General features: G+C 42.1%; 2 protein-coding genes across 2 annotated transcripts in view; both read left to right on the forward strand.

The window, feature by feature from the left end:
* Positions 1-680: 680 nt before the first annotated feature.
* LOC121562439 (rho-related GTP-binding protein RhoH) lies at positions 681-6,860 on the forward strand. The gene is given in 4 exon segments (XM_041874708.2): positions 681-866; positions 4,217-4,328; positions 4,331-4,365; positions 5,272-6,860. Coding segments are annotated over 4 exon segments (585 nt in total). The 5' UTR covers positions 681-701; the 3' UTR covers positions 5,545-6,860.
* Positions 6,861-19,253: 12,393 nt separating this feature from the next.
* Positions 19,254-22,921, forward strand: part of LOC121562440 (neuronal acetylcholine receptor subunit alpha-9-I-like) — a 31,130-nt gene continuing 27,462 nt past the window's right edge. The window contains 1 exon segment of the mRNA XM_041874709.2: positions 19,254-19,299. Within this exon segment, the coding sequence (XP_041730643.2) occupies positions 19,254-19,299 (46 nt within the window).

A 22,921-nucleotide genomic window follows, 5' to 3' on the forward strand; every position in this document is an offset into this window, starting at 1 on the left:
AAGACAGTCAGAGCCCCTCTATAAAGACAGTCAGAGCCCCCCTATAAAGACAGTCAGAGCCCCCTATAAAGACAGTCAGAGCCCCTCTATAAAGACAGTCAGAGCCCCCCTATAAAGACAGTCAGAGCCCCTCTATAAAGACAGTCAGAGCCCCTCTATAAAGACAGTCAGAGCCCCCCTATAAAGACAGTCAGAGCCCCCCTATAAAGACAGTCAGAGCCCCTCCGCTCTCTACTGTAGCAGCGAGTGGAGCCAGTAAACACTCTGTGGTGAGAGTTAGACACATGGAGCTACATCATGACTCCACACACAAGGTGATCACTATCACCCTGATCTCAACAGGACTACAACTCAACATTTCCCTAAAGAACTACAACCCCCAAGGGCTGTGAACGCCTCAACCCTTCCTCTACAGGACCTCAGGACTACAACTCAACCTCCACCTAAAGAACTACAACCCCCAAGGGCTGTGAACGCCTCAACCCCTCCTCTACAGGACCTCAGGACTACAACTCAACATCCACCTAAAGAACTACAACCCCCAAGGGCTGTGAACGCCTCAACCCCTCCTCTACAGGACCTCAGGACTACAACTCAACATCCACCTAAAGAACTACAACCCCCAAGGGCTGTGAACGCCTCAACCCTTCCTCTACAGGACCTCAGGACTACAACCCCCCAGGGTTCCGAGTGGAGCAGCCATGAGCGCAGCAGCAGAGACCCAGGTGAAGTGTGTGCTGGTGGGGGACAGCGCCGTTGGGAAGACGGCCCTCCTGGTGCGCTTCACCTCGGAGACCTTCCCTGACTGCTACAAACCCACCGTTTACGAGAACACTGGAGTAGAAGTCTTCATGGACGGGGTCCAGGTAGGAATAATACGCTTTACATACTGGTAGTGTTTTTACATCATTTTAACTATCACAATAATACACTTTACATCATTTAACTGTCACAATAATACACTTTACATCATTTAACTATCGCAATAGTACACTTTACATCATTTTAACTATCGCAATAGTACACTTTACATCATTTTAACTATCGCAATAGTACACTTTACATCATTTTAACTATCACAATAATACACTTTACATCATTTTAACTATCACAATAATACACTTTACATCATTTTAACTATCGCAATAATACACTTTACATCATTTTAACTATCGCAATAGTACACTTTACATCATTTTAACTATCGCAATAGTACACTTTACATCATTTTAACTATCACAATAATACACTTTACATCATTTTAACTATCACAATAATACACTTTACATCATTTTAACTATCGCAATAATACACTTTACATCATTTTAACTATCGCAATAATACACTTTACATTTAACTATCGCAATAATACACTTTACATTTAACTATCGCAATAATACACTTTACATCATTTAACTATCACAATAATACACTTTACATCATTTTAACTATCGCAATAATACACTTTACATCATTTTAACTATCGCAATAGTACACTTTACATCATTTTAACTATCGCAATAGTACACTTTACATCATTTTAACTATCACAATAATACACTTTACATCATTTTAACTATCACAATAATACACTTTACATCATTTTAACTATCGCAATAATACACTTTACATCATTTTAACTATCGCAATAATACACTTTACATTTAACTATCGCAATAATACACTTTACATCATTTAACTATCGCAATAATACACTTTACATCATTTTAACTATCGCAATAATACACTTTACATCATTTTAACTATCGCAATAATACACTTTACATTTAACTATCGCAATAATACACTTTACATCATTTAACTATCACAATAATACACTTTACATCATTTTAACTATCACAATAATACACTTTACATCAGGGCTATTCAACTGGCGGCCCCGCGGGCCAGATCCGGCCTGTTTATTCATTTAGACTGGCCCCTTTGATCAATTAATAGCATTAATAAAAGATCTGCAAAAAAAATCAGACATTCAATGCCAAAGCACTATGGTGGTAGTCTATAGTGGTAGTCTATGGTGGTAGTCTATGGTGGTAGTCTATGGTGGTAGTCTATGGTGGTAGTCTATGGTGGTAGTCTATGGTGGTAGTCTATGGTGGTAGTCTATGGTGGTAGTCTATGGTGGTAGTCTTGGTGGTAGTCTATGGTGGTAGTCTATGGTGGTAGTCTATGGTGGTAGTCTATGGTGGTAGTCTATGGTGGTAGTCTATGGTGGTAGTCTATGGTGGTAGTCTATGGTGGTAGTCTATGGTGGTAGTCTATAGTGTGGTTTCTAGTGGTTTCTAGCGCCTATGTGGCATGTCGATTCTATTTTCTTCATATGAATTTTGGCTCCAGCGTTTTGAACGGTTTTAAGATAGAAAATATTATGACCCCATTCCTGAAAGCTTCAACTCTCAGGAACACGTTTCCCTCTGTGATGCTCACAAGGACTCGTTAGAGAGTGGGATAAAACCACCTAGTGGCTGAGGGAAATGAATTCAAGGACTGGTTAGAGATAAAACCACCTAGTGGCTGAGGGAAATGAATTCAAGGACTGGTTAGAGATAAAACCACCTAGTGGCTGAGGGAAATGAATTCAAGGACTGGTTAGAGAGTGGGATAAAACCACCTAGTGGCTGAGGGAAATGAATTCAAAGGACTGGTTAGAGAGTGGGATAAAACCACCTAGTGGCTGAGGGAAATGAATTCAAAGCATACTTATTTCAGACTGGAATTTGACAGTACCTGATTTGAGATATCTTTGGTGTTTATTTATTGAAATGCTTGCAGCGGTCTGAGGCACTGCATCGCTACAGCCTGGTGTGTCACAACCGGCTGTGACCGGGAGTCCCGGAGGGCGGCGGACAATTGGCCCAGCGTCGTCCTGGTTAGGGGAGGGTTTGGGCGGGGGGGGGCTTTACTTGGCTCATCGCGCTTTAGCGACTCCTTGTGGCGGGCCGGGCGCCTGCAGGCTGACTTCGGTCGTCAGTTGAACGGTGTTTCCTCCGACACATTGGTGCAGCTGGCTTTCGGGTTAAGCGAGCGGTTGTTAAGAAGTGCGGCTTGGCGGGTCATGTTTCGGAGGGCGCATGACTCGACCTTCGCCTCTCCCGAGCCCGTTGGGGAGTTGCAGCGATGAGACAAGATCGTAATCACGAAAAAGGGGGTAGAAAATCACAAGAAATAAAGTAAATAATGGTGAGCGAGCGCTTTTCAATGACGATCACGTTTTGGTTGCACCTCAACTCACGTTTGTTGAGCACCCTCCATTTCTTTCCTAATTCATTACTTTTAGCAACATTTAATTAGAAGAAAAGTGCTTCATTGGTGTGTGTTGTTTATATATATATATTTTTTTGTACAGTTCTTCTGAAGAATAATCGCATGTGGAAAATATTAGGCCCCCCTGCAATTAACCTTTTGTACATCTGTCACCCATAAGAATATAGTTGAATAGAGCTGCTTTACATCATTTAACTATCACAATAATACACTTTACATCATTTAACTATCACAATAATACACTTTACATCATTTAACTATCACAATAATACACTTTTACATCATTTAACTATCACAATAATACACTTTACATCATTTAACTATCACAATAATACACTTTACATCATTTAACTATCACAATAATACACTTTACATCATTTAACTATCACAATAGTACACTTTACATCATTTAACTATCACAATAATACACTTTACATCATTTAACTATCACAATAGTACACTTTACATCATTTAACTATCACAATAGTACACTTTACATCATTTAACTATCACAATAGTACACTTTACATCATTTAACTATCACAATAATACACTTTACATCATTTAACTATCACAATAATACACTTTACATAATTTTAACTATCACAATAATACACATGACATAATTTAACTGTCACAATACATGAACACGGTAGTTTCAACATCACAACCCACTGGAGAGGCCTGAAGGTCACCTGATCAGGAATGTCCCTCACTCATCCTTCATGACCTTTACACTAGATTGGAATGAGGCTGTTTGTGGTGTGCTTTTTAATGCTTTATTAAAGTACCTCTCAACATCACAATAATTTAAAAAAAAAGTATTTAAAACATTACAAACAAGATTTCGAATAAGTTGAAAAAGACAGAATTCAAATAATTGATTAATTAAAACTAAAAGGACAATATAATTTCTTTGTTTTCTCTCCAGATCAGCCTTGGTCTGTGGGACACGGCAGGAAATGACACGTTCAGACAGATCCGTCCGATGTCCTATCAGCAGGCTGATGTGGTCCTGATCTGCTACTCCGTGGCCAACCCCGCCTCCTGGCCAACGTCAAGAACAAGTGGCTGGGAGAGGTACAGGACCACCTTTTTATGCTAATTTAAATAGATCCTTCTGGAAGTCTTCTGTGTGTTTACAGGATAGAGAGAGCTGAAAGGTGAGAGAGAGAGCTGAAAGGTAGGGGAGAGAGCTGAAAGGTAGGAGAGAGAGAGCTGAAAGGTAGGAGAGAGAAAGCTGAAAGGTAGGAGAGAGAGAGCTGAAAGGTAGGAGAGAGAGAGCTGAAAGGTAGGAGAGAGAGAGCTGAAAGGTAGGAGAGAGAGAGCTGAAAGGTAGGAGAGAGAGAGCTGAAAGGTAGGAGAGAGAGAGCTGAAAGGTAGGAGAGAGAGAGCTGAAAGGTAGGAGAGAGAGAGCTGAAAGGTAGGAGAGAGAGAGCTGAAAGGTAGGAGAGAGAGAGAGCTGAAAGGTAGGAGAGAGAGAGAGCTGAAAGGTAGGAGAGAGAGAGAGCTGAAAGGTAGGAGAGAGAGAGCTGAAATGTAGGGGAGAGAGCTGAAAGGTAGGAGAGAGAGAGCTGAAAGGTAGGAGAGAGAGAGCTGAAAGGTAGGAGAGAGAGAGCTGAAAGGTAGGAGAGAGAGAGCTGAAAGGTAGGGGAGAGAGCTGAAAGAGCAGGGACAGATTCCAACCCGTGCTGGCAGCGGTACATAGAAGGCGCTCTCCAGAGACAGCGGCTTCGACCGCTAGACCACCAACCTTTTATATTCTTACAGACGTGAAACATCATTGAGACGATTCAGGAAGTTAACTGAAGTTCCCATTCCATTTTTCTTTTCTCACTGTGAGAAGAAGTGAGAGATTTGGAATTAGAATTTCAGTTTACTTGACTGAATTTAAATGGACTCTGGCTTCATATTGCCTATCAATACATGTTTAAAACTTTTTTACTATAACAAAATGGTTTTTAAAACATTTGAATCTCATTCTAGGTGCGTGAGAACCTCCCTCGGGTCCCGGTGCTGGTGGTGGCCACCCAGACAGACCAGCGCGATACCGGGTCGCACCGCGTATCCTGCTCCTCCGCCGCCGAGGGAAAACGCCTCGCCCAGGACGTACGGGCCAAGGGATACCTGGAGTGCTCGTCGCTAAGCAACCGCGGCGTGCAACAAGTGTTTGAGTGTGCGGTGCGGACAGCGGTGAACCAGGCCAGGAAACGGACGCGCCCACGGATGTTTGATATCAACAGCTGCACGGTGTTTTGACCTCTGACCTCTAACCTTTTGGGACTGGGTGGGCGGTGGTCGGTGGATACTGAAGCAACTGCTGATCTGGGATCAGGTCTCGACCAGCGGTGACTCCGACTTGGACTCAACACCACGGGGCTGGACTGGGTGTTTAGTGACTCGACTACGTCACTGTGTCTGACTCGAACTATTAGAAGGATGAAGTCCTCTCTGACCAAGGACCTGTGGTTTTAGGGGAACTCTTTATCTAACTGTTTATTTTTTTTTTTTTTTACCAAAGGGTCTAAACAAACTACAGTACACAGACATCTGTCTAAAAGGCCCTAACTTTTAAACCGTTTTTTTTTTTGTGTGTGTTTATTTTGGGACACACTCCTGTGTACTCTGGGTACGAAGCTTTTGTTGTGCCGTAAGCCAGTGAGCCTCCAATGTGTTGTTTTGACCGCTAACCTTTTGATGACTGGACACGTGGATCTGTAGATGACCCTCTGTAGATGATCAGGTATTTAAATGTGATGGTAACAGAGATGATCAGGTATTTAAATGTGATGGTAACAGAGATGATCAGGTATTTAGATGTGATGGTAACAGAGATGATCAGGTATTTAGATGTGATGGTAACAGAGATGATCAGGTATTTTGATGTGATGGTAACAGAGATGATCAGGTATTTAAATGTGATGGTAACAGAGATGATCAGGTATTTTGATGTGATGGTAACAGAGATGATCAGATATTTAAATGTGATGGTAACAGAGATGATCAGGTATTTTGATGTGATGGTAACAGAGATGATCAGATATTTAAATGTGATGGTAACAGAGATGATCAGGTATTTTGATGTGATGGTAACAGAGATGATCAGATATTTAAATGTGATGGTAAGAGATGATCAGGTATTTAAATGTGATGGTAACAGACATGATCAGGTATTTTGATGTGATGGTAACAGAGATGATCAGGTATTTTTGATGTGATGGTAACAGAGATGATCAGGTATTTTGATGTGATGGTAACAGAGATGATCAGGTATTTTGATGTGATGGTAACAGAGATGATCAGGTATTTTGATGTGATGGTAACAGAGATGATCAGGTATTTTGATGTGATGGTAACAGAGATGATCAGGTATTTAAATGTGATGGTAACAGAGATGATCAGGTATTTAAATGTGATGGTAACAGAGATGATCAGGTATTTTGATGTGATTGTCAGTCACACAATAATAACCTCCCTCTGTCCTCTTTGTTCATTCCAGGGAGACGACGTTAAATTTAATTTACAGTTGAAGTCAGAAGTTTACATACACCTTAGCCAAATTCATTTAAACTCAGTTTTTCACAATTCCTGACATTTAATCCTAGTAAAAGTTCCCTGTCTTAGGTCAGTTAGGATCACCACTTTTATTTTAAGAATGTGAAATGTCAGAATAATAGTAGAGAGAATGATTGATTTATTTCAGCTTTTATTTATTTCATCACATTCCCAGTGGGTCAGAAGTTTACATACACTCAATTAGTATTTGGTAGCATTGCCTTTTAAATTGTTTAACTTGGGTCAAACATTTCGGGTAGCCTTCCACAAGCTTCCCACAATAATTTGGGTGAATTTTGGCCCATTCCTCCTGACAGAGCTGGTGTAACTGAGTCAGGTTTGTAGGCCTCCTTGCTCGCACACGCTTTTTCAGTTCTGCCCACAAATGTTCTATAGGATTGAGGTCAGGGCTTTGTGATGGCCACTCCAATACCTTGACTTTGTTGTCCTTAAGCCATTTTGCCGCAACTTTGGAAGTATGCTTGGGGTCATTGTCCATTTGCGACCAAGCTTTAACTTCCTGACTGATGTCTTGAGATGTTGCTTCAATATATCCACATAATTTTCCTTCCTCATGATGCCATCTATTTTGTGAAGTGCACCAGTCCCTCCTGCAGCAAAGCACCCCCACAGCATGATGCTGCCACCCCCGTGCTTCACGGTTGGGATGGTGTTCTTCGGCTTGCAAGACTCCCCCTTTTTCCTCCAAACATAACGATGGTCATTATGGCCAAACAGTTCTATTTTTGTTTCATCAGACCAGAGGACATTTCTCCAAATAGTACGATCTTTGTCCCCATGTGCAGTTGCAAACCATAATCTGTCTTTTTTATGGCGGTTTTGGAGCAGTGGCTTCTTCCTTGCTGAGCGGCCTTTCAGGTTATGTCGATATAAGACTAGTTTTACTGTGGCTATAGATACTTTGGTACCTGTTTCCTCCAGCATCTTCACAAGGTCCTTTTGCTGCTGTTCTGGGATTTATTTCCACTTTTCGCACCAAAGTACGTTCATCTCTAGGAGACTGAACGCGTCTCCTACCAGTTTTTTTTTCGGAGGTCTTGGCTGATTTCTTTTGATTTTCCCATGATGTCAAGCAAAGAGGCACTGAGTTTGAAGGTAGGCCTTGAAATACATCCACAGGTACACCTCCAGTTGACTCAAACGATGTCAGTTAGCCTATCAGAAGCTTCTAAAGCCATGACATCATTTTTCTGGAATTTTCCAAGCTGTTTAAACATATAGGATTATATACACCTTAACAACATTATCATATATTAAACAGTATTAAATATTATACAATACTATATACCTTACCAACAGTATTATATAATACTATATACCTTACCAACAGTATTATATAGTATTATATACCTTACCAACAGTATTATATATTATACAGTATTAAATATTATACAATATATATTATACAGTATTATATATCTTACCAACAGTATTATATATTATACAGTATTATATATTATACAGTATTATATACCTTAACAGTACTATATACCTTACCAACAGTATTATTTATTATACAGTAATATATATTATACCTTACCAACAGTATTATATAGTATACAGTATTATATATTATACAGTATTATATACACCTTATCAACAGTATTCTATATTATACAGTATTATATACCTTACCAACAGTATAAAGATACCTTCATAGAAAATGACTCAAGTAAAAGTGAAAGTCACCCAGTAAAATACTACTTCAGTAAAAGTCTAAAAGTATTTGCTTTTAAATATACTTAAGTATCAAAAGTCAAGGGAATTGCTAAAATGTACTTAAGTATCAAAAGTAAAAGTATTAATAATTTCAAATTCCTTATTATGCAAACCAGACAGCACCATTGTCTGTTATTATCTATTTATTTTTGGATAGCCAGGGGAACACTCCATCACTCAGACATCATTTACAGATAGCCAGGGGCACACTCCATCACTCAGACATCATTTACAGATAGCCAGGGGAACACTCCATCACTCAGACATCATTTACAGATAGCCAGGGGCACACTCCATCACTCAGACATCATTTACAGATAGCCAGGGGAACACTCCATCACTCAGACATCATTTACAGATAGCCAGGGGAGCACTCCATCACTCAGACATTATTTACAGATAGCCAGGGGAACACTCCATCACTCAGACATCATTTACAGATAGCCAGGGGAACACTCCATCACTCAGACATCATTTACAGATAGCCAGGGGCACACTCCATCACTCAGACATCATTTACAGATAGCCAGGGGCACACTCCATCACTCAGACATCATTTACAGATAGCCAGGGGCACACTCCAACACTCAGACATCATTTACAGATAGCCAGGGGAACACTCCAACACTCAGACATCATTTACAGATAGCCAGGGGAACACTCCATCACTCAGACATCATTTACAGATAGCCAGGGGAACACTCCATCACTCAGACATCATTTACAGATAGCCAGGGGAACACTCCATCACTCAGACATCATTTACAGATAGCCAGGGGAACACTCCATCAGCTGGGCCAATTGTGCGCCGCCCTGTAGGACTCAAGATCACGGCCCGGTTGTGATACAGCCCGGGATCGAACCAGGGTCTGTAGTGACGCCTTTAGCACTGAGATGCAGTGCCTTAAGACGGCCGCACCACTTGGGAGCCCCAAAGTTGATACTGTGAGATTGCAAAACTTTAAAAAAAAAAAAATTTAATGACATATTTACGGTGTTGAAAGATGCTGTCAGTCAACACGGCTCCTCAAACACAACACCTCACCTCGCCATGTCCCACTCCCATCTCATCCACAGGTGTCCAGAGGCTTGGCAACACTGGCAACTCAAAGAGCCAATTCAAACGATTCAGACACCCCTTCAAATTAGTGGATTCTATTTCACACCCGTTACTGACAGGGGTAGAAAACCGAGCACCCAGCCATGCAATCTCCATAGACAAACATTGGCAGTAGAATGGCCCGTACTGAAGAGCTCAGTGACTTTCAACGTGGCACAGTCATAGGATGCCACCTTTCCAACAAGTCAGTTCGTCAAATTTCTGCCCCTGCTAGAGTTGCCCCGGTCAACTGTAAGTGCTGTTATTGTGAAGTGGAAACGTCTAGGAGCAACAACGGCTCAGCCGCGAAGTGGTAGGCCACACAAGCTCACAGAACGGGACCGCTGAAGCGCGTAAAAATCGTCTGTCCTCGGTTGCAACACTCACTACCGAGTTCCAAACTGCCTCTGGAAGCAACGTCAGCACAAGAAGTCGGGAGCTTCATGAAATGGGTTTGCATGGCTGAGCAGCCGCACACAAGCCTAAGATCACCATGCACAATGCCAAGCGTCGGCTGGAGTGGTGTAAAGCTCGCCGCCATTGGACTCTGGAGCAGTGGAAACGAGTTCTCTGGAGTGATGAATCACACTTCACCATCTGGCAGTCCGACGTACAAATCTGGGTTTGGCGGATGCCAGGAGAACGCTACCTGCCCCCAATGCATAGTGCCAACTGTAATGTTTGGTAGAGGAGGAATAATTGTTTGGGACTGTTTTTCATTGTTCGGGCTAGGCCCGTTTGTTTCAGTGAAGGGAAATCTTAACGCTACAGCATACAATGACATTCTAGACGATTCTGTGCTTCCAACGTTGTAGCAACAGTTTGGGGAAGGCCCTTTCCTGTTTCAGCATGACAATGCCCCCATGCACAAAGAGAGGTCCATACAGAAATGGTTTGTAGAGATAGGTGTGGAAGAACTTGACTGGCCTGCACAGAGCCCTAACCTCAACCCCATCAAACACCTTTGGGATGAATTGGAAACGCCGACTGCGAGCCAGTCCTAATCGCCCAACATCAGTGCCCGACCTCACTAATGCTCTCGTGGCTGAATGGAAGCAAGTCCCCCCGCAGCAATGTTCCAACATCTAGTGGAAAGCCTTCCCAGAAGAGTGGAGGCTGTTATAGCATCAAAGGAATTTATGCCCATGATTTTTGGAATCCACATACTTTTGTAGTGTACATTTATATTGCATCTTCCCACAAATGTATCAGTGTGTAAATGATCAACCTGCCCTTCTGAACCAAACAGGGATCCAGATAGAGCTGTAGCAGGTATGGAACCACCCACTGACTGGCTTTAAACCTGCATTAATACAGTCCTGACTGGGTTTAAACCTGCATTAATACAGTCCTGACTGGGTTTAAACCTGCATTAATACAGTCCTGACTGGGTTTAAACCTGCATTGATACAGTCCTGACTGGCTTTAAACCTGCATTAATACAGTCCTGACTGGCTTTAAACCTGCATTGATACAGTCCTGACTGGCTTTAAACCTGCATTAATACAGTCCTGACTGGGTTTAAACCTGCATGAATACAGTCCTGACTGGGTTTAAACCTGCATTAATACAGTCCTGACTGGGTTTAAACCTGCATTAATACAGTCCTGACTGGGTTTAAACCTGCATTAATACAGTCCTGACTGGGTTTAAACCTGCATTAATACAGTCCTGACTGGGTTTAAACCTGCATTAATACAGTCCTGACTGGCTTTAAACCTGCATTGATACAGTCCTGACTGGGTTTAAACCTGCATTGATACAGTCCTGACTGGGTTTAAACCTGCATTGATACAGTCCTGACTGGGTTTAAACCTGCATGAATACAGTCCTGACTGGGTTTAAACCTGCATTGATAGTCCTGACTGGGTTTAAACCTGCGTTGATACAGTCCTGACTGGGTTTAAACCTGCGTTGATACAGTCCTGACTGGGTTTAAACCTGCGTTGATACAGTCCTGACTGGGTTTAAACCTGCATTAATACAGTCCTGACTGGGTTTAAACCTGCGTTGATACAGTCCTGACTGGGTTTAAACCTGCGTTGATACAGTCCTGACTGGGTTTAAACCTGCATTGATACAGTCCTGACTGGGTTTAAACCTGCATTAATACAGTCCTGACTGGCTTTAAACCTGCATTGATACAGTCCTGATACAGTCCTGACTGGGTTTGAACCTGCATTAATACAGTCCTGACTGGGTTTAAACCTGCATTGATACAGTCCTGACTGGGTTTGAACCTGCATTAATACAGTCCTGACTGGCTTTAAACCTGCATTAATACAGTCCTGACTGAGTTTGAACCTGCGTTAATACAGTCCTGACTGGGTTTAAACCTGCATGAATACAGTCCTGACTGGGTTTAAACCTGCATTGATACAGTCCTGACTGGGTTTAAACCTGCATTAATACAGTCCTGACTGGGTTTAAACCTGCATTGATACAGTCCTGACTGGGTTTAAACCTGCATTAATACAGTCCTGACTGGGTTTGAACCTGCATTGATACAGTCCTGACTGGGTTTAAACCTGCATTAATACAGTCCTGACTGGGTTTAAACCTGCATTAATACAGTCCTGACTGGGTTTGAACCTGCATTAATACAGTCCTGACTGGGTTTAAACCTGCGTTGATACAGTCCTGACTGGGTTTGAACCTGCATTGATACAGTCCTGACTGGGTTTGAACCTGCATTAATACAGTCCTGACTGGGTTTAAACCTGCATTGATACAGTCCTGACTGGGTTTAAACCTGCGTTGATACAGTCCTGACTGGGTTTAAACCTGCATTAATACAGTCCTGACTGGGTTTAAACCTGCATTGATACAGTCCTGACTGGGTTTAAACCTGCGTTGATACAGTCCTGACTGGATTTAAACCTGCATTGATACAGTCCTGATACAGTTTGAGGCTCTAACGTTGAACAGGTTTTGCTGCCCTCTAGTGTTTAGAGTTAGACTGACATCCTCGTGACACTGTAACGGTTGAGTTGTTCTGAAGCCTTTGGTATCTACATGACACAGGGTCGCTGAACAGTCCTGCTCAACCCCAAACCCTGGATACAGGGGGCTCAGTGACTGTAGACCGGAGGGTCAGTGTGTCAGAGGAGATGCTGTAGAAGGACAGAGTGCCAGCCAGTCCAGACACACTCCTACTCTGTTGGAGCAGCCAGTCCAGATCCACTCCTACTCTGTTGGAGCAGCCAGTCCAGACACACTCCTACTCTGTTGGAGCAGCCAGTCCAGATACACTCCTACTCTGTTGGAGCAGCCAGTCCAGACACACTCCTACTCTGTTGGAGCAGCCAGTCCAGATACACTCCTACTCTGTTGGAGCAGCCAGTCCAGAGACACTCCTACTCTGTTGGAGCAGCCAGTCCAGATACACTCCTACTCTGTTGGAGCAGCCAGTCCAGATCCACTCCTACTCTGTTGGAGCAGCCAGTCCAGATCCACTCCTACTCTGTTGGAGCGGCCAGTCCAGATCCACTCCTACTCTGTTGGAGCAGCCAGTCCAGATCCACTCCTACTCTGTTGGAGCGGCCAGTCCAGACACACTCCTACTCTGTTGGAGCAGCCAGTCCAGATCCACTCCTACTCTGTTGGAGCAGCCAGTCCAGATCCACTCCTACTCTGTTGGAGCAGCCAGATACACTCCTACTCTGTTGGAGCAGCCAGTCCAGATCCACTCCTACTCTGTTGGAGCAGCCAGTCCAGATACACTCCTACTCTGTTGGAGCAGCCAGTCCAGATCCACTCCTACTCTGTTGGAGCAGCCAGTCCAGATACACTCCTACTCTGTTGGAGCAGCCAGTCCAGATACACTCCTACTCTGTTGGAGCATCCAGATACACTCCTACTCTGTTGGAGCAGCCAGTCCAGATACACTCCTACTCTGTTGGAGCATCCAGTCCAGATCCACTCCTACTCTGTTGGAGCGGCCAGTCCAGATCCACTCCTACTCTGTTGGAGCAGCCAGTCCAGATACACTCCTACTCTGTTGGAGCAGCCAGTCCAGATACACTCCTACTCTGTTGGAGCAGCCAGTCCAGATCCACTCCTACTCTGTTGGATCAGCCATTCCAGATCCACTCCTACTCTGTTGGAGCGGCCAGTCCAGATCCACTCCTACTCTGTTGGAGCGGCCAGTCCAGATACACTCCTACTCTGTTGGAGCGGGAGGAGGGGACGGGGATCCAGGCTCTGTCGTAGCCAGCCGCGACCGGGAGACCCATTGGGGCGGCGCACAATTGGCCCAGCGTTGTCCAGGGGTAAGGGAGGGAATGGCCGGCAGGGATGTAGCTCAGTTGGTAGAGCATGGCGTTTGCAATGCCAGGGTTGTGGGTTCGATTCCCACGGGGGGCCAGTAATAATAATACATGTAAATGGTTGACAGGTCTCTTATCATTGTGCTCTGTAACTGCTATCATGGCAGAACAGGCTCCAGGACTTTTTTTATTTTATTTATTGGGAGCCCCATTAGCCGACGCCAATAGAGACAGCTAGTCTTACTGGGGTCCAACACATAATGAGAAAGACATTACAGACAAAATACTTTACAATTAATATACATTTAAAAACATGTACATGTAGTGTGTGTGCATCTACCAGTTCCACATACATGTCAGTACATACACAACAACAAGGTCACATGGGGGAGAGGCGTTATCAGTTCCACATACATGTCAGTACATACACACAACAACAAGGTCACATGGGGGAGAGGCGTTATCAGTTCTACATACATGTCAGTACATACACACAACAACAAGGTCACATGGGGGAGAGGCGTTATCAGTTCTACATACATGTCAGTACATACACACAACAACAAGGTCACATGGGGGGAGAGGCGTTATCAGTTCTACATACATGTCAGTACATACACACAACAAGGTCACATGGGGGAGAGGCGATGTGCCGTGAGGTGTTGCTTTATTTGTTTAAATGCTGATACGTATATGGTTGAATCATCAGCACACATGGACACACATGCTTTGTTTAATGCCAGTGGCAGGTCATTGGTAAAAACAGAAAATAGTAGAGGGCCTAGAGAGCTGCCCTGCGGTACACCACACCTTACATGTTTGACATTAGACCATTAAAGAAAACCCTCAGTTCTATTAGATAAATAGCTCTGAATCCATGATATGGCAGAGGTTGCAAAGCCATAATACACAAGTTGTCACACCCTGGCTCTGGGGACTCTATATGTTGAGCCAGGGTGTGTAGATTCTATGTGTTTGGTTTCTGTGTTGTAGTTCTATGTGTGCTATTTCTATGTTGGCCAGTGTGGTTCCCAATCAGAGGCAACGAGTGTCAGCTGTTGCTGGTTGTCTCTGATTGGGAACCATATTTAAACAGTCTGTTTTTCCCATAGTGTTGTGGGATCTTGTTCCTTTTGGTTTGTTCCAGTTGGTTGTTTAACCTAGGACGTCACGTTATTCGTTTATTTTTTTGTTCGTGTTATCACTTTGGATAATAAAGTATGTTTGCCTTCAACGCTGCGCCTTGGTCTACTCCGTTCAACGATCGTGACACACGTTTTCTCAACTACAGGTTATAGTCAGTAATATCAAAGGCTGCACTGAAATCTAACAGTACAGTTTCCACAATCTTCTTATTATCAATTTCTTTCAACCAGTCGTCAGTCATTTGTGTCAGTTCAGTACATGTTGAGTGCCCTTCTCTATAAGCATGGTGAAAGTCTGTTGTTAATTTGTTTACAGAGAAGTAGCATTGTATTTGGTCAAACACCATTTTTTCCAACAGTTTGCTAAGAGTTGGCAGCAAGCTGATAGGTCTGCTGTTAGAACCAGTAAAGGCCGCTTTACCACTCTTGGATAGTGGAATGACTTTGGCTTCCTTCCAGGCCTGAGGACAAAGACTTTCCTCTAGGCTCAGATTAAAGATATGACAGATAGGAGTGGCTATAGAGTCAGCTACCATCCTCAGTAGCTTTCCATCTAAGTTGTCAATGCCAGGAGGTTTGTCATTATTGATCGATAATACATTTTCCACCTCTCCCACACTAACTTTACAAAATTCGAACTTACAATGCTTTTCTTTCATTATTAGTTTTTTTATGCATGAATACGATGGCTCACTGTTCGTTGTTGGCATTTCCTGCCTAAGTTTTCCCACTTTGCCAATGAAGCAATCATTAAAATAATTGGCAACATCAAATGGTTTTGTGATGAATAAGTCATCTGATTCGATGAAAGATGGAGTTGAATTTGTCTTTCTGCCCATAATTTCATTTCAAGTGCTCCAAAGTTTTTTTCCATCATTCTTTATATCATTGATCTTGGCTTCATAATACAGTTTCTTCTTCTTTTTGTTGAGTTTAGTCACAAAATTTCTCAATTTGCAGCCAGACTTATTAGCCACTCCTTTTGCCCCGTCTCTTTCAACCAGACAGTTTTTCAGTTCCTCATCAATCCACGGAGCCTTAACAGTTCTAACAGTCAGTTTCTTAACAGGTTCATGTTTATCAATAATTGGAAGAAGCAATTTCATAAATTCATCAAGTGCAGCGTCTAGATGCTCCTTATTAATCACATCAGACCAACAAATATTTTTTTACATCATCCACATAAGAGTCACAGCAGAATATTTTGTATGATCTCTTATACACTATTTTAGGCCCAGCTTTTGGAACTTTGGCTTTCCTGGATATAGCCACTATATTGTGATCACTGCATCCAATGGGTACGGATACAGCTTTAGAACAAAGTTCTACAGTATTAGTAAAAATGTGATCAATACATGTGGATGATCATGTTCCTGTAGTGTTTGTAAACACCCTGGTAGGTTGATTAATAACCTGAACCAGATTACAGGCACTGGTTACAGGGAGAAGCTTCCTCTTGAGCTGACAGCTTGATGAAAACTAGTAAATATTCAGGTCCCCAAAAAAGTAAACCTCTCTCTTTGAATCACATACATTATCAAGCATTTCACACATATTATTTAAATACTGACTGTTAGCACTTGGTGGCCTATAGCAACACCCCAAAAGAAAAGGCTTTAGTTGTGCCAAGTGAACCTGCAACCACAACACTTCAATAACACTTGACATAAGATCTTCTCTAAGCATTACAGGGACATGGCTCTGAAAGTGTTCAGACCCTTTGAGTTTTTCCACTTTTTGTTATGTTTCAGCCTTATTCTAAAATTGATGAAATTGTTTTTTTCCCTCATCAATCTACACACAATACACCATAACGTTTTTAGATATTTTTGCTAATTTATAAATACAAATAAACTGAAATATCACATTTACGTAAGTATTCAGACGCTTTACTCAGTACTTTGTTGAAGACCTTTGGCAGCGATTACAGCATCAAGTCTTCTTGGGTATGACGCTACAAGCTTGGCACACCTGAATGTGGGGAGTTTCTCCCATTCTTCTCTGCAGATCCTCTCAAGCTCTGTCAGGTTGGATGGGGAGCGTTGCTGCACAGCTATTTTCAGGTCTCTCCAGAGATGTTCGATCGGGTTTAAGTCCGGGCTCTGGCTGGGCAACTCAAGGACATTCAGAGATTTGTCCCGAAGCCACTCCTGCTTTGTCTTGGCTGTGTGCTTAGGGTCGTTGTCCTGTTGGAAGGTGAACCTTCGCCCCATTTAGAGGTCCTGAGAGCTCTGGAGCAGGTTTTCATCAAAGATCTCTCTGGACTTCGCGCTGCTCATCTTTGCCTCGATCCTGACTAGTCTCCCAGTCCCTGCCGCTGAAAAACATCCCCACAGCATGATGCTGCCACCACCATGCTTCACCGTAGGGATGGTGCCAGGTTTCCTCCAGACGTGACGCTTGGCATTCAGGCCAAAGTGTTCAATCTTGGTTTCATCAGACCAGAGAGTCTTGTTTCTCATGGTCTGAGAGTCCTTTAGGTGCCTTTTGGCAAACTCCAAGCGGGCTGTCGTGCCTTTTACTGAAGAGTGGCTTCCGTCTGGCCACTCTACCGTAAAGGCCTGATTGGTGGAGTGCTGCAGAGATGGTTGTCCTTCTGGAAGGTTCTTCCATCTCCACAGAGGAACTCTAGAGCGCTGTCAGAGTGACCATTGGGTTCTTGGTCAACTCCCTGACCAAGGCCCTTCTCCCCCGATTGCTCAGTTTGGCCAGGCGGCCAGCTCTAGAAAAAGTCTTGGTGGTTCCAAACTTCTTCCATTTAAGAATGATGGAGGCCACTGTGTTCTTGGGGACCATCAATGCTGCAGAAATGTTTTGGTACACTTCCCCAGATCTGTGCCTCGACACAATCCTGTCTCGGAGCTCTACGGACAATTCCTTCGACCTCATGGCTTGGTTTTTGCTCTGACATGCACTGTCAACTGTGGGACCTTATATAGACAGGTGTGTGCTTTTCCAAATCATGTCCAATCAATTGAATTTACCACAGGTGGACTCCAATCAAGTTGTAGAAACATCTCAAGGATGATCAATGGAAACAGGATGCACCTGAGCTCAATTTTGAGTCTAATAGGAAAGGGTCTGAATACTTTATGTAAATAAGGTATTTTGATTATTATTTTTTATAAATGTATAAAGATTTCAAAATACCTGTTTTCGCTTTGTCATTATGGGGTATTGTGTGTAGATTGCTGTGGATGTTTATTTATTTAACCATTTTAGAATAATAAGGCTGTAACGTAACAAAATGTGGAAAAAGTCAAGGGGTCTGAATACTTTCCGAATGCGCTGAATGTTGTGCCCTTTGACACCTGTGTTGTCCTGTGTGACCTAAGGGTTGTTCTCTGACTGATTGACAGCTGTCTCAGGGTGTGTGGGTAACACAGGAAGGTGGAGTGTGTGTGTGTGTGTCTTGGGGTGTGTGTGTCTTGGGGTGTGTGTGTGTGTGTGTGTGTCTTGGGGTGTGTGTGTGTGTGTGTCTTGGGGTGTGTGTGTGTGTGTCTTGGGGTGTGTGTGTGTGTGTCTTGGGGTGTGTGTGTCTTGGGGTGTGTGTGTCTTGGGGTGTGTGTGTGTGTGTCTTGGGGTGTGTGTGTGTGTCTTGGGGTGTGTGTGTGTGTGTCTTGGAGTGTGTGTGTCTGTCTTGGGGTGTGTGTGTGTGTCTTGGGGGTGTGTGTGTGTGTGTGTGTGTGTGTGTGTGTGTGTGTGTGTGTGTGTGTGTGTTTCTTGGGGTGTGTGTATGGGCAGATATGTGTGTATGGGCAGATAGGTATTCATGTATCTGGTTTCACCCTGTATCCTTGTGCTACCTGATATCCCCAGCTCCTGTGTGTGTGTGTGTGTGTGTGTGTGTGTGTGCGTGTGTGTGTGTGTGAGTGTGAGATATCCCCGGGTCCTGTTCCAGAGCTCACATGGGGGACAGTGACACAATGGAACACAAAAATAACGACCAGCGGAGCGTCAAGACTCTAGAACGCAATATCTAAGTTCTAGAGTGTTCTATCCAGAGTGTTCTATCTAGAGTGTTCTGTGCAGAGTGTTCTGTGCAGTCTGTGGTTGGGCTGTGGATCGCAATGGGACTCAGTGGAAGAGGATTCTAACTAGGCTGTCTCTGTTATTTGTTAGTTGAATAATTGATCTGTTGGTTGGAGGCAGCAGGGCAACATGAAGACGGTGGCTCTACTGGCGTGGGCCAGCTGCTGGATCAATGGTGAGAGGACCTCTATCATGTTGTTAATTAGGATTATGGATCAATGGTGAGAGGACCTCTATCATGTTGTTAATTAGTATTATGGATCAATGGTGAGAGGACCTCTATCATGTTGTTAATTTGTATTATGGATCAATGGTGAGAGGACCTCTATCATGTTGTTAATTAGTATTATGGATCAATGGTGAGAGGACCTCTATCATGTTGTTAATTAGTATTATGGATCAATGGTGAGAGGACCTCTATCATGTTGTTAATTAGTATTATGGATCAATGGTGAGAGGACCTCTATCATGTTGTTAATTAGTATTATGGATCAATGGTGAGAGGACCTCTATCATGTTGTTAATTAGGATTATGGATCAATGGTGAGAGGACCTCTATCATGTTGTTAATTAGTATTATGGATCAATGGTGAGAGGACCTCTATCATGTTGTTAATTAGGATTATGGATCAATGGTGAGAGGACCTCTATCATGTTGTTAATTAGTATTATAGATCAATGGTGAGAGGACCTCTATCATGTTGTTAATTAGTATTATAGATCAATGGTGAGAGGACCTCTATCATGTTGTTAATTAGTATTATGGATCAATGGTGAGAGGACCTCTATCATGTTGTTAATTAGGATTATGGATCAATGGTGAGAGGACCTCTATCATGTTGTTAATTAGGATTATGGATCAATGGTGAGAGGACCTCTATCATGTTGTTAATTAGTATTATGGATCAATGGTGAGAGGACCTCTATCATGTTGTTAATTAGTATTATGGATCAATGGTGAGATGACCTCTATCATGTTGTTAATTAGGATTATGGATCAATGGTGAGAGGACCTCTATCATGTTGTTAATTAGTATTATGGATCAATGGTGAGAGGACCTCTATCATGTTGTTAATTAGTATTATGGATCAATGGTGAGAGGACCTCTCATGTTGTTAATTAGTATTATGGATCAATGGTGAGAGGACCTCTATCATGTTGTTAATTAGGATTATGGATCAATGGTGAGAGGACCTCTATCATGTTGTTAATTAGTATTATGGATCAATGGTGAGAGGACCTCTATCATGTTGTTAATTAGTATTATAGATCAATGGTGAGAGAACCTCTATCATGTTGTTAATTAGTATTATGGATCAATGGTGAGAGGACCTCTATCATGTTGTTAATTAGTATTATGGATCAATGGTGAGAGGACCTCTATCATGTTGTTAATTAGTATTATGGATCAATGGTGAGAGGACCTCTATCATGTTGTTAATTAGTATTATGGATCAATGGTGAGAGGACCTCTATCATGTTGTTAATTAGTATTATGGATCAATGGTGAGAGGACCTCTATCATGTTGTTAATTAGTATTATGGATCAATGGTGGGAGGACCTCTATCATGTTGTTAATTAGTATTATGGATCAATGGTGAGAGGACCTCTATCATGTTGTTAATTAGGATTATGGATCAATGGTGAGAGGAGCTCTATCATGTTGTTAATTAGGATTATGGATCAATGGTGAGAGGACCTCTATCATGTTGTTAATTAGTATTATGGATAAATGGTGAGAGGACCTCTATCATGTTGTTAATTAGGATTATGGATCAATGGTGAGAGGACCTCTATCATGTTGTTAATTAGGATTATGGATCAATGGTGAGAGGACCTCTATCATGTTGTTAATTAGGATTATGGATCAATGGTGAGAGGACCTCTATCATGTTGTTAATTAGGATTATGGATCAATGTTGAGAGGACCTCTATCATGTTGTTAATTAGTATTATGGATCAATGGTGAGAGGACCTCTATCATGTTGTTAATTAGTATTATGGATCAATGGTGAGAGGACCTCTATCATGTTGTTAATTAGTATTATGGATCAATGGTGAGAGGACCTCTATCATGTTGTTAATTAGTATTATGGATCAATGGTGAGAGGATCTCTATCATGTTGTTAATTAGGATTATGGATCAATGGTGAGAGGACCTCTATCATGTTGTTAATTAGGATTATGGATCAATGTTGAGAGGACCTCTATCATGTTGTTAATTAGTATTATGGATCAATGGTGAGAGGACCTCTATCATGTTGTTAATTAGTATTATGGATCAATGGTGAGAGGACCTCTATCATGTTGTTAATTAGGATTATGGATCAATGGTGAGAGGACCTCTATCATGTTGTTAATTAGGATTATGGATCAATGGTGAGAGGACCTCTATCATGTTGTTAATTAGGATTATGGATCAATGTTGAGAGGACCTCTATCATGTTGTTAATTAGTATTATGGATCAATGGTGAGAGGACCTCTATCTTGTTGTTAATTAGTATTATGGATCAATGGTGAGAGGACCTCTATCATGTTGTTAATTAGTATTATGGATCAATGGTGAGAGGACCTCTATCATGTTGTTAATTAGGATTATGGATCAATGTTGAGAGGACCTCTATCATGTTGTTAATTAGGATTATGGATCAATGGTGAGAGGACCTCTATCATGTTGTTAATTAGGATTATGGATCAATGGTGAGAGGACCTCTATCATGTTGTTAATTAGTATTATGGATCAATGGTGAGAGGACCTCTATCATGTTGTTAATTAGGATTATGGATCAATGGTGAGAGGACCTCTATCATGTTGTTAATTAGGATTATGGATCAATGGTGAGAGGACCTCTATCATGTTGTTAATTAGGATTATGGATCAATGGTGAGAGGACCTCTATCATGTTGTTAATTCGGATTATGGATCAATGGTGAGAGGACCTCTATCATGTTGTTAATTAGGATTATGGATCAATGGTGAGAGGACCTCTATCATGTTGTTAATTAGGATTATGGATCAATGGTGAGAGGACCTCTATCATGTTGTTAATTAGTATTATGGATCAATGGTGAGAGGACCTCTATCATGTTGTTAATTAGGATTATGGATCAATGGTGAGAGGACCTCTATCATGTTGTTAATTAGGATTATGGATCAATGGTGAGAGGACCTCTATCATGTTGTTAATTAGGATTATGGATCAATGGTGAGAGGACCTCTATCATGTTGTTAATTAGTATTATGGATCAATGGTGAGAGGACCTCTATCATGTTGTTAATTAGGATTATGGATCAATGGTGGGAGGATCTCTATCATGTTGTTAATTAGGATTATGGATCAATGGGTGAGAGGACCTCTATCATGTTGTTAATTAGGATTATGGATCAATGGTGAGAGGACCTCTATCATGTTGTTAATTAGGATTATGGATCAATGGTGAGAGGACCTCTATCATGTTGTTAATTAGGATTATGGATCAATGGTGAGAGGACCTCTATCATGTTGTTAATTCGGATTATGGATCAATGGTGAGAGGACCTCTATCATGTTGTTAATTAGGATTATGGATCAATGGTGAGAGGACCTCTATCATGTTGTTAATTAGGATTATGGATCAATGGTGAGAGGACCTCTATCATGTTGTTAATTAGTATTATGGATCAATGGTGAGAGGACCTCTATCATGTTGTTAATTAGGATTATGGATCAATGGTGAGAGGACCTCTATCATGTTGTTAATTAGGATTATGGATCAATGGTGAGAGGACCTCTATCATGTTGTTAATTAGGATT

The sequence above is a fragment of the Coregonus clupeaformis genome, unplaced genomic scaffold (assembly GCF_020615455.1).
Source record: "Coregonus clupeaformis isolate EN_2021a unplaced genomic scaffold, ASM2061545v1 scaf1873, whole genome shotgun sequence".
Classification (NCBI taxonomy): Eukaryota; Metazoa; Chordata; class Actinopteri; order Salmoniformes; family Salmonidae; genus Coregonus; species Coregonus clupeaformis.